The 15,394-nt window shown below is 35.2% G+C and overlaps 1 protein-coding gene across 2 annotated transcripts in view; it reads right to left on the bottom strand.

Moving 5' to 3' along the window:
- Positions 1–393: 393 nt before the first annotated feature.
- Positions 394–15,394, bottom strand: part of prkcab (protein kinase C, alpha, b) — a 217,513-nt gene continuing 202,512 nt past the window's right edge. For both annotated transcript variants that reach the window (XM_049468131.1, XM_049468132.1), the window contains 2 exons: positions 14,906–15,046; positions 394–7,236 (listed from right to left, as the gene is read on the bottom strand). In XM_049468131.1, coding sequence (XP_049324088.1) covers positions 7,069–7,236; positions 14,906–15,046 — 309 coding nt within the window. In that variant the 3' untranslated portion in view covers positions 394–7,068. The remainder of the gene's footprint in view (positions 7,237–14,905; positions 15,047–15,394) is intronic.

Here is a 15,394-nt window from a genome sequence, read left to right as displayed (position 1 = left end):
ACATCATAACGCATACAGAGCAATGTGCATCCTGTTATAACAAACCAGATCAAACCAGATCAAACCGGATCAAACAGAAATGCCCTTCAGACTCAACTCAAATGAGATTTATGAATTTTATATCATATTATATCAGATCATATTAAATTATGGTGAATTATAATAGGTATTGTTATGTAAAACCAGTAAAACCATCGATTTCTTGGTTCATTTCACATTTGGTGCTTTTATAATACAAATAATACTTTAATAACCCTTTAAAATTACACATTTAAGTTGCTTTTTAATGTTCACTATTTGCACTACTGTTCAAAAGTTTGGAATTTTTAATAAATGGACCAATAGAAATGCTCCAAAATGAACTGGATAAAATCTTTTTATGCTGATTTATGCAAAAAAAAAAAAAAAACTTTTCTCAGAAATGTTATAGTTATAATCAACATTTCATAAAAAGCACATTGCATAATTTATTATCATTATTTATTGTAACTAGAAATATTAAAGTATCAATCAATTGCGTGTTTACTGAGTGTTTAAGCACGTCTTTGCTGTATAATCAGTGCATATCATCACTGTCCAATGAAACCAATTATCTTTAAAGTGGCAACTTATAAATATAACACCTAGGTAACATTTAATGAGTCAATGTAAAAGAGTTTATTTTGGGTCATTTTTAAGTATTTCTCTTGGTTTGTTCATCAATAAATTTTAATACAGTGAAAATAAATTAAAAACTAAACCAAACAAAAATAAACAAACAATGGAGATACTAGTTTTTCACTGGAGAGTGACATGTGATATTGTTTTGGAAGAAAAAGGCTCAGATGTTGCTTTACATGCTTATTTACAACCCTGTTATTATGATTTTTCATTTACGGGAGGTTTTTAGATTTAAAAAATCATGAAAAGCTCTGCATTTTATTAACTTTATTGTTTTGCAGCACCAAAACAGACCATTGACACATGGCCTAGCCTAGCCTAGCGTAGCATAACCTAGCCTAGCGTAGCCTAGTCTATTAAAAAAAAAAAAAAAAATTTAACTCTTTAAAAGTCTTTTTGTTTGTTAGTTTAACTAAAAAAGAACAACAAAAAGCAAAACATAGCTTTTAACATGATGGTATAACAAAAACGATAAAACAAATAAAATTTAACAAAATGGTGTAGCCTAGCATAGCCTAGCATAGCATAGCTTTTCAGACTTTTTTACAATTATTCCAGTTTGTATTTTTTTTTATAAAGAGGTCAATATGAAATATAATATATTACACACAGGCTTCAAATGCAACGGAAATATTAATTAAAAGTATAAAAAAATTGTAGTTCATTGGATTAATGTGTTATGTGTTTTATGTGTTATGTGTTATAGTAGAGTATTATTAGAATCTTCTTTTCTGTGCATTCTCAGATTTGTGTCCATCATTGGAAGTAATTCAGGTCTAAAAGGGTTAAACTCTACCAAAGTAAAAACAGTTTCTAGGGTCCATTTAAATTGCAAATATATTTAATATTCCAAACATTTGAATGGTAGTGTAAGCATTCATTTAAAATACAATTCTTAAAAGTCAAAAAGCTTCTAAAAGTCTAAAATTAGTCATTTTGAGAAGCAGCCTCAATGAATCAAATCAAAAACATGTTTCTTTCAACTTTTTCATGTAATATATTTGATCTTTTCACATTTATCGGAATTGGCAGAACAAGATCATCACAGCTGAGCATTTCTGCATTAAACATCCACTGCATCACAACAGATTTATCACAGGCTTTCTTCACACTGCAGATAAAAGTGGCCCAAAACTGATTATTTTTTTATCTAATTTTATTACTTCAATCAGAAAGAAAGAAAATGGACAACAGCAGTGAGGAAGGGGTTCAGTGTGGTTTCAGACCTAAATAAATATTTGGACTGATTGTTAAAACTAACTAATTAGATGGCTTTTGATGCAACACTTATTCTAAATATAAAATTAGTTTTAAAAAAGTGGGCGTGGCAATACACATAGACCTTTTTTAGACCTTTTACAGTGAGCTGTAAAGCATTATCAGTTATAAGCTCAGCTACAGACATTAGAAAAGCAGAAATACAGCTTTGGAAAAAAAAATAGAGAGCACTTTAAAAATGATGAGTTTCTTTGATTTTACTAAATTAAAATCCTCTGGAATATAATCAAGAGGAAGATGGATGATCACAAGCCATCAAACCACCAAACTGAACTGCTTGAATTTTTACACCAGGAGTAAAGCAGCATAAAGTTATCCAAAAGCAGTGTGTAAGACTGGTGGAGGAGAACATGATGCCAAGATGCATGAAAAAAAACTGTGATTAAAAACCACCAGGATTATTCCACCAAATATTGATTATTTCTGAACTCTTAAAACTTTATGAATATGAACTTGTTTTCTTTGCATTATTTGAGGTCTGAAAATTCTGCATCTTTTTTGTTATTTCAGCCATTTCTCATTTTCTGTAAATAAATGCTCTAAATGAGAATATTTTTATTTAGAATTTGGGAGAAATGTTTTTACAGAGCTCTAGATCACATTATAAAGATAATCATACTCATAATCAAGATAATAAACATAAGTTTGGTGATGACATCAGATTTAAACCAGTTTATTTCACCTGCAGTGTGAACGTAGCCTCAGTACTTTGTTGCAGTCAGTATGAACCAAGCTAACAGGCTGTGCTATAAGGCTAATCATGCACACAAGCTATTTACTTTAATATGTATTTACCTTATGCCCTTTATTTAACTTTAGTTCCTTATTATTATAGTAATTATTATAGCCTTGAATATACAGTGTATGGCATGCCGGCTGCTGCCGCAAACAACAGCTTCCAGTGGTTCATCAGAAACACAACGTAAAGTTAAATAACCGCTACGCTAACAAAACTAGCGGGAAACAGAACGGTGCAAGAGAGTCTGAGTCAGATAACAGAAAACATCCATTAAAGAGCTTAGGAAAGTAGGAAATTCAGCTTTATGCATATATATATATTTATATATATATATATATATATATATATATTTAACTGGGAATTATAAAACCTTTCAATGCACTTTATTATATTTTGGCACTCCTATAACAATATATCATACTTTTTTTGAAAATTTACAAATATATATCTATATATATCTATGTATATTTACTGTATGTATATACACTATATGTCCAGAAGTTTGTGGACACCCAGTCTAATAAATGTTGCATCCATTGCTGACATAGATGTGCAAAAAGAAATGTGTAGACTCCTAGCTTGTATAGATGGTGTAAAAAATTACTGCCAATAGATTAGGACTACACCATGCTAATTCCAATATATAGTATAGTGGTCCAGCTAACATTATAACATTTGTAGGGAAGGATCCCATGCTCCTTATACACTGAAGTACAGAGTTATACAGGAGTTTCAGTAAAGTTTCTCCAGCTCTAAGACTGGAGCAGTATTAGCATTAGCCGCTAACCGCACCATGCGAAACGCTAGCTCTTTGGCCTTCCAGAGGTGAGTATTACTGGCCTGTCGCCTGCTGCTAACCCCAGATAGCACTGCTGGAGCAGCATTAGCATTAGCTGCTAACTGCGCTAAGCACTAGCTCTTTCGCCATTCAGAGATGAGTATATCGGACTGTAGTCTGTGTGTTTATCATCCACGTCGGAGCTACACTTATAGGAGGATAAACTGATAAAGTGATTGGCAGACAACCTTGCCTAGAATCGCCTGCATTACCTCAAATACTGTAGCTGGAAAATTGTAGACGAGCTGTTAGATAATAGTTAGCTAATTAGCAATAACACTATTATTGATCATGTGGTGATCAATGTGCTGTTGGTTGCATTAACAATTATTTCACCATTTAAGTTCCAACTATCCAATACTTCCCAACAAAGCAGTTTTAATGCAAATTTGATATAATTATCACTGAATGCAATCAATTCCAAGCAGGATAAACTCGTATTAATGCCCTTAACTTCCAGTTAAACAATAGTTCTATGCTGAGCTTTATGCTGTAATTTAATGGAAATGTAAATGGTTTAGTATTTCTGGAGGAAATGGGAATATAATACTGTATAAAAATGCACTGAAAACTCAATGAAGGCGGGCTGAGACTCAGGGAGAAACTAGTAGGTCTACTATACCTTGAGAAAATGTTCTTTTAACCAAATACTTTTAGCTGGGGAATGATGGCGCTCTATCCAATACTCAAAAACATCTTAAAAATGCAGTTTAAATACAAATTTAATTTAATTATCGCTGAATTCAATCAAATCCAATATGAATAAACTCTTATTAATACCCTTAACATCCAATTAAACAATTATTTAGCGGGTGTCCCAATACTTTTGCCTATATAGTGTATATATTTATGGATTTATATCTGCAGAAGTTTAGAAATGGCAGTAGATAAGAGGGAAGGAACATGGGTGAGACACAAAAACCTGTTTCATGTCAACATGCTGCTGCTGCTGCTGCTGCTGCACACCGGGGGATGGTGAGGATGTGGAGGAGGGTGCCGGGGGTCCATGATGAAAACGTGCCAGCATTTTAATATTAATATTAATATTAATGTTATATTACAATTACTGGACTATCCCATACTGTACACAGGGTTTACAACACTGACCAATTACAACCAATTCTGCTTCAGGACTAGCTGATACGCTGTTTAATCAATCAGCAAATCAACTGTCAATCAATTATCGACTTTTTAACGCAAAGACTGCTTAATTTAATGTTATATATTGCGAAAATAATAAATGACGGTACTGATTAATGAGTGTATATAAGCATGGACAAAAACTTAACGTCTCTCAACATCGTGAATTCAAAAGTTAATTCACCAAAAGTCGATATGTCTACAGGTCTATTGGTCTAGCGCCCCTGCTGGCTGGTTGCAGTATGATGCATGACCACAGCTAGTTTTCTCTGTGCTAATGTTACCAAATTTAATTTTTTCCCCCAGAAATCTTAACAAAATACTTAATAATAAACAGCATTTTAACTGTTGAGACATATATTTGCTATCCATACACTGCAAAAAACTAAATCTTAGCAAGTGAAATAATATAATTTCAAGGCAATAAATCTTATATTTTTTCTCTGATAAGATTTTTTGACTTAATAAGCATCGTTTTGTGTAAGATTGCTTTACTAATTTTTTGAATAATAATCTAATTCAGTCTTATTTAGAATTTTCACCTCGTTTTAAGTAATTTAAACTCAAAATAGGCACAAAAAGTCACGAGCCAAGTTATTCTGATTTTTCTGTATAAATTTAACCCACAAAATAAGGAATTTTGGCTTGATTTACGTCTTACTTTACTCATGTTGAGACTTTGTGATTGCTCATTTTAAGAAATCTTCCTAACAAAAAAATCTGCTCACCCTATTGGCAGATTTTTTGCTTCATTTAGGCATTTGCGTCTCAATTTACATATATTTTCTCTAGTTTTGCCAACAGATTTTTTTGCAGTGCAACTGGAGTAATTGGGAATATAGTCGAAAACTCTGCTCTGCTTCTGTTCTAATGTAAACTCAATGAAGGCGGGCTGAGACTCTAGGAGAGCTCTGGTTGCAAATTTGCCAAGATATCGAACAGTTGCGGCTTAATTTCTATAGAATAGAAATAGGAATGGCATTGACACAATTGAACCACAGTGTCCATGCTTATATACAGTCACTGCGATTGATCAATCAAACTAATTACGGTGTGAAACTGACTTTTGTTGTAGTAAAACTTGATAAAGAGTGCTAACCTATGTTAAATATCCCACCTCCACTCTCCAGCAGCTTCCCGAGATCCAGTAATTTTGTCTACTTTGTCCAAAAAGGATTTAGACTGGGTTTTAATGAGGCATATTTTACAATGAAACTGAAACACCTGTCATCATTTTAGTGTGGGATTTTAGGTTTCATGTCTAAATTGGAGCAGCCTGGTGTTCAATCTTCATTAATTGCACATTGCAGCAGTAAGAGCAGAGTGTGAAGGTTCAATTAGCAGAGTAAGACCACAGTTCTGCTCTAAATATTGCAATGCACACTATAACATTATGGGTGACATACCAGAGTTCAAAAGAGGACAAATTGTTGGTGCACGTCTTGCTGGAGCATCTGTGACCAAGACAGCAAGTCTTTGTGATGCATCAAGAGCCACGGTATCCAGGGTAATGTCAGCATACCACCAAGAAGCACCAACCACATCCAACAGGATTAACTGTGGACGCTGTAAGAGGAAGCTGTCTGAAAGGGATGTTCGGGTGCTAACCCGGATTGTATCCAAAAAACATAAAACCACGGCTGATCAAATCACGCAGAATTCAATGTGCACCTCAACTCTCCTGTTTCCACCAGAACTGTCCGTCACCACAATCAATTACTGTGCTCTAAAACCAGGTGTTTCAGTTTCTTTGTCCAACTTTGTATCTTCACACAACAGTGTTTTTTTTAACTAAACTTCTACATGCCTTGTTTTAAATGTCAGAGCTCTCCAGATTCTACCAATGAGGTGTGAAGCTACTTTGAGTCTAAATAACGATGTAAAAAGTGATTTATCTGCAGGGGCCAAATATGTCCCGTTAAAGCCCAAAAATACTGGATCTCAGAAAGCTGCTGGAGAGTGGAGGGGTGCTATTGAAGAAAGGTACTGTAAGTACTTTTTATCATGTTTTACTACAACAAAAGTCAATTCCACACTGGAGTTCTCCTTTATCAGGGTGCGATGTTGTTGCATGGTGTCAGTCAGTGCTGTAAAGCCTTCGTACCTTTGATGGTGAACTTACGAAACGCTGCCACGTACGATTAAATATGTTGCGTCACACAGACATACAGTAGAAACATGCTCGCTGTTGCTTTAGTGATGCTTTCGCTCCGTTCGGCCCGAGGAGTCCCTCCCCCGTGCGCTGGGCCTCCGCTCCAGTCCGCTCTGGTAAAGGGTTGTCAGTGTTTATCAGTATCGACGGGTTTATAGAGTCGGTAGAGGGGCGGAGGCCATCGCCCGCTGCACTGTGGAGTTCTGGAGTTTGGAGATATGGGGTTTTGGAGTTTTGGGGTTTGGGTGGTGCGTCAGGTCCTCATACCACGCTGCCGTGGACGGTGGGGTGGAGGAACTGAGGGTTGATGAAGGAGAAGCCGGCGAACTCGCTCTGATCGATGTTGGCAATGACTAGCTGGTCTGGCGGAGTCAGCATGGGCTGGGTACGCGTGAAGAACTTATCGAAGTTCTCCGCAGCTTTTCCACACTGCAGTGAAAGAGAGAGAGATGAGTAGAGAGTTAAAATTCATCCATACATCACAAAATATCATGCCTTAGCAAGATAAACTCTCTTAAAAGTCCCTTTCTATAATTTTTTAATTCATTTTAAAATGTCTAGTTGTGTCTCTAGTATGAATGAATGAATGAATGCCATGTGAACTGTCTGTGCTCCGGTGATCCGGTATAACACTGCTTTAGTCGGGTGGAGGAGTGGGCGGGGGGAGAAACAATAGGATTATGGCTCTTGTTTATGAATGTTCATACATGCAAGCCTTAAAAAATTGCCTCTGATTGGCTAACAGCACTGCAACACGAGGAGGCAGGAAGACGCCCATCAGTTAGAAATGTTTTTTTTATTTATTTTTTTAAACTAATAACGGTCTTTACAACACGTGTAATAATGCCCTGCTAAATGCAGTTCAGCCACTGTCCTAGTCTTAATTTAGCTACACAGAGCTTTAATTTTAGCCATGGTCACAGCTTTTAATTTTAGTTTTTAATTTTAGCCACACAAAGCTTTAATTTAAATAAAAGAAAGGATTGATTCAGTAAAAATAAATGAAGTAAAGTTTACTAAAAGAAAGGATTGATTCAGTAAAAATAAATGAAGTAAAGTTTACTAAAAGAAAGGATTGATTCAGTAAAAATAAATGAAGTAAAGTTTACTAAAAGAAAGGATTGATTCAGTAAAAATAAATGAAGTAAAGTTTAATAAAAGAAAGGATTGATTCAGTAAAAATAAATGAAGTAAAGTTTATTAAAAGAAAGGATTGATTCAGTAAAATAAATGAAGTAAAGTTTACTAAAAGAAAGGATTGATTTAGTAAAAATAAATGAAGTAAAGTTTACTAAAAGAAAGGATTGATTTAGTAAAAATAAATGAAGTAAAGTTTACTAAAAGAAAGGATTGATTTAGTAAAAATAAATGAAGTAAAGTTTACTAAAAGAAAGGATTGATTTAGTAAAAATAAATGAAGTAAAGTTTATTAAAAGAAAGGATTGATTCAGTAAAAATAAATGAAGTAAAGTTTACTAAAAGAAAGGATTGATTCAGTAAAAATAAATGAAGTAAAGTTTATTAAAAGAAAGGATTGATTCAGTAAAAATAAATGAAGTAAAGTTTAATAAAAGAAAGGATTGATTCAGTAAAAATAAATGAAGTAAAGTTTATTAAAAGAAAGGATTGATTCAGTAAAAATAAATGAAGTAAAGTTTACTAAAAGAAAGGATTGATTCAGTAAAAAATAAATGAAGTAAAGTTTACTAAAAGAAAGGATTGATTCAGTAAAAATAAATGAAGTAAAGTTTACTAAAAGAAAGGATTGATTCAGTAAAATAAATGAAGTAAAGTTTACTAAAAGAAAGGATTGATTCAGTAAAAATAAATGAAGTAAAGTTTACTAAAAGAAAGGATTGATTCAGTAAAAATAAATGAAGTAAAGTTTAATAAAAGAAAGGATTGATTTAGTAAAAATAAATGAAGTAAAGTTACTAAAAGAAAGGATTGATTCAGTAAAAATAAATGAAGTAAAGTTTATTAAAAGAAAGGATTGATTCAGTAAAATAAATGAAGTAAAGTTTACTAAAAGAAAGGATTGATTTAGTAAAAATAAATGAAGTAAAGTTTACTAAAAGAAAGGATTGATTCAGTAAAAATAAATGAAGTTAATTTTACCAAAAAAAGGATTGATTCAGTAAAAATAAATGAAGTAAAGTTTACTAAAAGAAAGGATTGATTCAGTAAAAATAAATGAAGTAAAGTTTACTAAAAGAAAGGATTGATTCAGTAAAAATAAATGAAGTAAAGTTTAATAAAAGAAAGGATTGATTTAGTAAAAATAAATGAAGTAAAGTTACTAAAAGAAAGGATTGATTCAGTAAAAATAAATGAAGTAAAGTTTACTAAAAGAAAGGATTGATTCAGTAAAAATAAATGAAGTAAAGTTTATTAAAAGAAAGGATTGATTCAGTAAAAATAAATGAAGTAAAGTTTACTAAAAGAAAGGATTGATTCAGTAAAATAAATGAAGTAAAGTTTACTAAAAGAAAGGATTGATTTAGTAAAAATAAATGAAGTAAAGTTTACTAAAAGAAAGGATTGATTCAGTAAAAATAAATGAAGTAAAGTTTATTAAAAGAAAGGATTGATTCAGTAAAAATAAATGAAGTAAAGTTTACTAAAAGAAAGGATTGACTGAAGTTCAGTTCTCTTATTTACTCTGTGTAACATTTAAGTTTTGAAACCGAGTTGAAGTTACTTAAATTTATCTAAAATTTTATTTATTAAAAAAAGCAAATGCAGAAAGTTGCAAAACTTTTTAAAGTAAATTTTACTCATAATTTTTGTTAGTGTTCTAACCAGAGCATCTTCCCATCAGATCCCGACCAATCACGGCTACTCCAGTGTTCTCAGGACTGTAGACGAGACAGTTCAGCCCCCGGTGTTATTCTGTACAGTCCTGCTATTCATAAACCTGCAGTAACGCTGTGAGAGTGATGCGTTCAGACAGCAGCTTTTTGTACAGAATGGTGGTAAATAATATTTTTAGCTGCAGGCGCTCTTATTTTAGACCCTCTCTGTGGATGAAGAGTCAGGAGGAAGTGAAGGAAGGAAAGAAAGAAAGAAAAGGAAGACGCAAAAGGAAGAGGGTGACGCAGGCCGGCGGTGACCCAGGTCATCCCAGGAAAATGATTCGCGTCAGAAAAAGACACTTTTTGATGCTTTTGATGCAACCAAATGTACCATTTTTACACTCATTCACTCTTACTCTCCTCCCTACAGTAGAGCTGCACCATTTATAACCATTCAGCTTCATCACTGCAGTGTACGATAACGCAACGACTACACCACCAGACAGGCAATGCCACATTATGCAAATTAAATTGTACGTATAATGTCATCATCGTTCTTTATTTAGGCTCAGATTTACATTGAGGGTCAGTCTGTGAATCTGTGGACATGATTGAGAACCTAAAAAGCCAGTTTGGGAACATAAGGACAAGTTTTAGGGCCTAAATGAGAGCCTGGGGTTCTTTAAAGCGTCCCTGTATTTCATTATTAAGATTTTCAGATGGTTTGGAACCATGAATAGAGATAGAAACGGACAGTTTTGAACCTGATGACCTGATTGAGAACCTGAAGGCCAGTGAAAGAACCTGAAAACAAGTTTTAAGGCATGAACACCAGCTCTCCTCCCTACATTTTATTTTTAAGAATTTCAGATGTATTGGGACGTTGAATAGGTCCCAAATGGCCAGTTTGAGAACCTGAGGTCCAGTCCAAAACCTGAGAGCCACGCTGTGAACCTAAAGCTGTAATAGAGAACCTGAGGGCCAGCCTGAGAACCTGAAGACCAGTGAAATAACCTGAGGACCAGTTTAAGGGCCTGAGCAAGGGCCTGAAATCTGAGATCCAGTCCAAAATCTGAAAGCCAGTCTGAGAACTTAAGGGTCTGACTGAGAACCTGAAGCCTGATTGAGAATGTGAGGTCTAGTTTCTGAACCTGAGGATCTGATAGAGAAGCTGAAAGCCAGTTTGAGAACCACAGCCTTTTTATCTGTACTGGAATAACACCCTACACATCTACACCCTGCGACTCCTTTGCCTTTTTATTGTATATACTGTTCTTTTGCAATCCTGGAAACTTTGTCACTTTACTGTACACCCTGTACACTTGCACCCCCGGTCACTACACTACGCACCTAACTTAAATACAACACCTGCACAGGTTTATGTTTAATATTGTCATATCTGCTGATACCCGCTATCTCCTATACTTAAATTATTCTTTTACTGCACTACTTCATATCTACGACTCATTACTTCCACACTTTGTATAGCGTTTTGTATTTATATATTTATGTATATATTTCTCAGTTTTAGAATTTTTCTTTTATAGTTTTAGAGTCTTATATCCATCACTGTGCTCTCTTATTGTACTACACTTATTGTTTGTTTGTTTCTACTGTGTTGTGTAACTGCTACTGGCTGCTAAATTTCCTTCGGGATCTATAAAGTATCTATCTATCTATCTATCTATCTATCTATCTATCTATCTATCTATCTATCTATCTATCTATCTATCTATCTATCTATCTATCTATCTATCCATCCATCCATCCATCCATCCATCCATCCATCCATCCATCCATCCATCCATCCATCCATCCATCCATCAATCTATAGACAGGCAGAATGGCTGGGAAAAATAACAAATTGGAAGGAAAAAAAAGGCACAAGTAGAAATTTAATTCCATACTATAAATTAATGTTTTCTGATTTTGTAAACAAATATAAAGGACACAAAATAAATTGGGTTTTCGATTCAAATAAAAAAATATATAAAAAAATAAATGAAATTAATTATGGTGATATGGTTTTATATAATGGTTTAAATAATGATGAGTCAAAACAAGCAATTGATTATATTTTTAATAAAGAAATCTCTGAAAACACGAGAGACATTATGTGGTTAATAGCTAACGAAAGACTCGCAGTAAGAGAAAACATCAAATGGAATTACAAAATACAAAGTCCAACATGCCCCATTTTAAATTGTTCAGAAACAGAAACAATAGATCATTTTATCTATCACTGTTATCGATCACAAGCTGTATGGAACAAATTACAACAGATAAACGATCAAATAAAAATTACGTATGATTTAAAAACAATAAAATATGGGATTTTTACTGAGAGCCTCACTGTACCTCAAAGAGAAATTTTGTGGTTGATCATTTCTATTGTTAAATATAAATTATGGAAAACAAGATGCAAAATTGTATTGAACAATCATGAAATCACCAGCGACACTGTTTTTAAACAAATCATAACGGAACTTAAAAGAAAAAGAACTTTGGACATTTATCAGCAGAAAGGATACAAATGGACTTTTTTAAAATTTTGATATATATTTGCTTTTGTAATTGTTTTTTGGATATTGTATTGTGAAATGTAAATTTTTTATAAATGTAATGTCAGATTATTGAAAAAAAATCAATAAAGTATAAATAAACCATCCATCTATCTATCTATCTATCTATCTATCTATCTATCTATCTATCTATCTATCTATCTATCTATCTATCTATCTATCTATCTATCTATCTATCTATCTATCTATCTATCTATCTATCTATCTATCTATCTAAGGGCTGCTCTAAGCACTGATGCCGTGCAGACAGAGCTGGTGAGCGATCGCTCCGGGCACTAAACCCAGGCAGACAGAACCAGCGCGCCGGAGAGCGGGCTGTTTGGATGTTAGCTTAGCCAGCTAGCTAATTCTCCTGCCGCCTCTCTTTCCCTGCCCTCCTCTGGCTCGTGGAGGTAGGTGGTCCATCAGGAACCCTGGAGATATCGGCCAATAGCGTTCGCTGAGACCCTGACTCCGCCCCCAAACTGTCAAAACCACCCCTTTCAAAACTTGAGCGCAAAACGCTCAGTCGAGCGCAAACTGCTGCTGCAGGTAATTCACACAGAGCGCAAGAAAAAAAAATACACCCGAGAAGAGAAAATGACGCTTGAAAGCAACATTTTCTTCAGCGTGAACACCATTTTTTTTTTTTGCGCGCTAGTTTCACATTTGTGCTCACGAGAAGTTAATTTATACACGCAAAATGTTAAAACACGCTGGTTAATTTTTTTCACCTGTTATTTTTGCGCCCTCGACTTTTGACATTGATGTGACGCCATATGTAAGACTCACCTCATAGCTTAACAAAGTCATAGTGAATCATTTTGACAGATTTTTTGAGCGATGTGTACCACAATTCATACATAAGGTTCCCTGTCCATTTTTGGAGAAAATTAGCATTTTAAATGCACCTTTTAGAGGCTAACCATGGGATAGAATAACTGTATAAAATACCATACACACTGCAAGTCTGATTACAATAATCTACCTCTGGAGTCCAATATTGGAAAGATGATATCTCAGCTGTTTTAGATGAAGAACTGGATTATGTTCAGCATGCACAAAGAAATAAATTATGAATGGTGACATTTCAGCTAAAGGTGCTTTATTAAAAACGTGATATCAGCTGATCTGGGCATGGAAATGAAACTGGATCCTCAAAATTAAAGCAGCGCCCTTAATAAAACTCTTTAATAAAAGAATAATCTGTAATCTTAAACATTCCCTGCCTTCCTCTTATCCTGATATATCTCAGGACCTCTCTGCTCTGTCTGAAGGTGTTTAATGAGACGCTGAATGCTGAGAAACTGCCCACTGTCTTCTATGAAATTCTTTATTCCTTCAGGAAGGACATAAAGCCGTGACTCATGCTGGAGTCAGACACTTCTACAGTATATGATGACTGCAGGGTTTCTGCTGCTGATTCACTGCTGAACTCTTTACCCTCAGACCTGCAGGAGCGGTCCTGTGTAGCTCGTTTCACACATGGATTCCCACTGTGGGTGTGTCTTCATCATCATACACAATAATATCAACCAACCAGAGCTTCAGATTGAGAACCTGAAGACCAGTTTAACGTCTTAAACACCAGTTCTCACTGCTACCTTCCCTTCTTAAGATTGTTTAGATGTACTGGGACCTTGAATAGAGCTACAAATGGCCAGTCTGAGAAACTGAGGGCCTGATTGAGAACCTGTAGGCCAATTGAGAACCTGAGAGCATGATTAAGAACCAGAGGACCAGTTTCAGAACCTGAAGACCTGATTCAGTACCTAAAAACTAGTTTGAGAACCTGATTGAGAACCTGAGAGCCAGATTGAGTACCTAAAAGCCAGTCTAAGGACATGAGAGCCTGATTGAGAACCTGAGGGCCTGTCTGAGAACCTGAGGGCCTATCTGAGAACCTGAAGACCAGTTTAAGAACCTGAAAGCCTGATTGAGAACCTATGGACCAGTTTGAGAACCTGAGGGACTGATTGAGAACACGAGAGCCTGATTGAGAACCTGAGGGCCTGATTGAGAACATGAGAGCCCGATTGAGAACCTAAAAGCCTGATTGAGAACTTGAGGGTCTGATTGCGAACCTAAAAGCCAGTCTGAGAACCTGAGAGCCTTATTGAAAACCTAAATCTGTCTAAGAACCTGAAGCTCCATCTGAGAACCTGAAGCTCCATCTGAGAACCTGAGAGCCAGTCTGAGGAACTAAGGGCCTGATTGAGAACTTGACGACCTGATTGAGAACCTGAGGGCCAGATTGAGAACCTGAGGGCCTGGTTTAAAACCTAAGGGCCTGATTGAGAACCTGTGGGCTTGATTGAGAACCTGAGGACCTTATTTAAAACCTAAGGGCCTGATTGAGAACCTGAGGGCCTAAGTGAGAACTTGAGGGCCTGATTGAGAACCTGAGGGACTGATTGAGAACCTGAGGGACTGATTGAGAACTTGAGAGCCAGATTGAGTACCTAAAAGCCAGTCTGAGCACCAAGAGCAAGTCTGTGAACTTAAAAGCCAGTCTGAGGACTTGAGAGCCTGTTTGAGAACCTAAGAGCCTGACTGAGAACCTGAAGCTCAATCTGAGAACCTGAGGGACTGATTGAGAACCTAAAGGCCTAATTGAGAACCTGAGGGCCTGATTAAGAACCTGAAGCTCTGTCTGAGACTCTAAGGACCTGATTGAGAACCTGAGAGCCAGTTTGAGATCCTAAGAGCCTGATTGAGAACCTTTTGAGAACACACACTTACTACTTTGGGTTTGAATGGGGGCTGGATCTCTCTGTTGGCCAGTCGGTCCCAGTCGATCCTGCGGAAAAAGGCCTGCTCCTTAATGTCTCGCTCTCCTTCTGGACCACAGCCAAGCCTCTTAGACGGGTGTTTCGTCATCAACTGTAAAATACAGAGTGAATTTATTTTGCAGTGTAATAAACTCAGTTTACTAAACATCGACATTTACATTACAATTAGAAAATGAATTAAAGTGTAGAAATTGTGAATTTACTGAAGTTTTAAGCCTCTTATTTAGCCTGATAAAACAACAGCATGATACAACTAAACAAACCTGCTACACATTAAAATCACAGTAAGAAGGAAGAATCTGAATAAACTGAATTAATAAAATAAAACACACTGTTTTAGTACAACAAAGTATAGATCAATTCAAATAACACATTTCCACATTGTGCCACTTACATTTATTTATATAATATAATATTATTTATATTAATACAAATTAAT

Source organism: Astyanax mexicanus, chromosome 19, assembly GCF_023375975.1.
Source record: "Astyanax mexicanus isolate ESR-SI-001 chromosome 19, AstMex3_surface, whole genome shotgun sequence".
Classification (NCBI taxonomy): Eukaryota; Metazoa; Chordata; class Actinopteri; order Characiformes; family Acestrorhamphidae; genus Astyanax; species Astyanax mexicanus.
The sequence above is the reverse complement of the archived record's forward strand: the minus strand, read 5'-3'. Positions and strand labels throughout refer to the sequence as shown.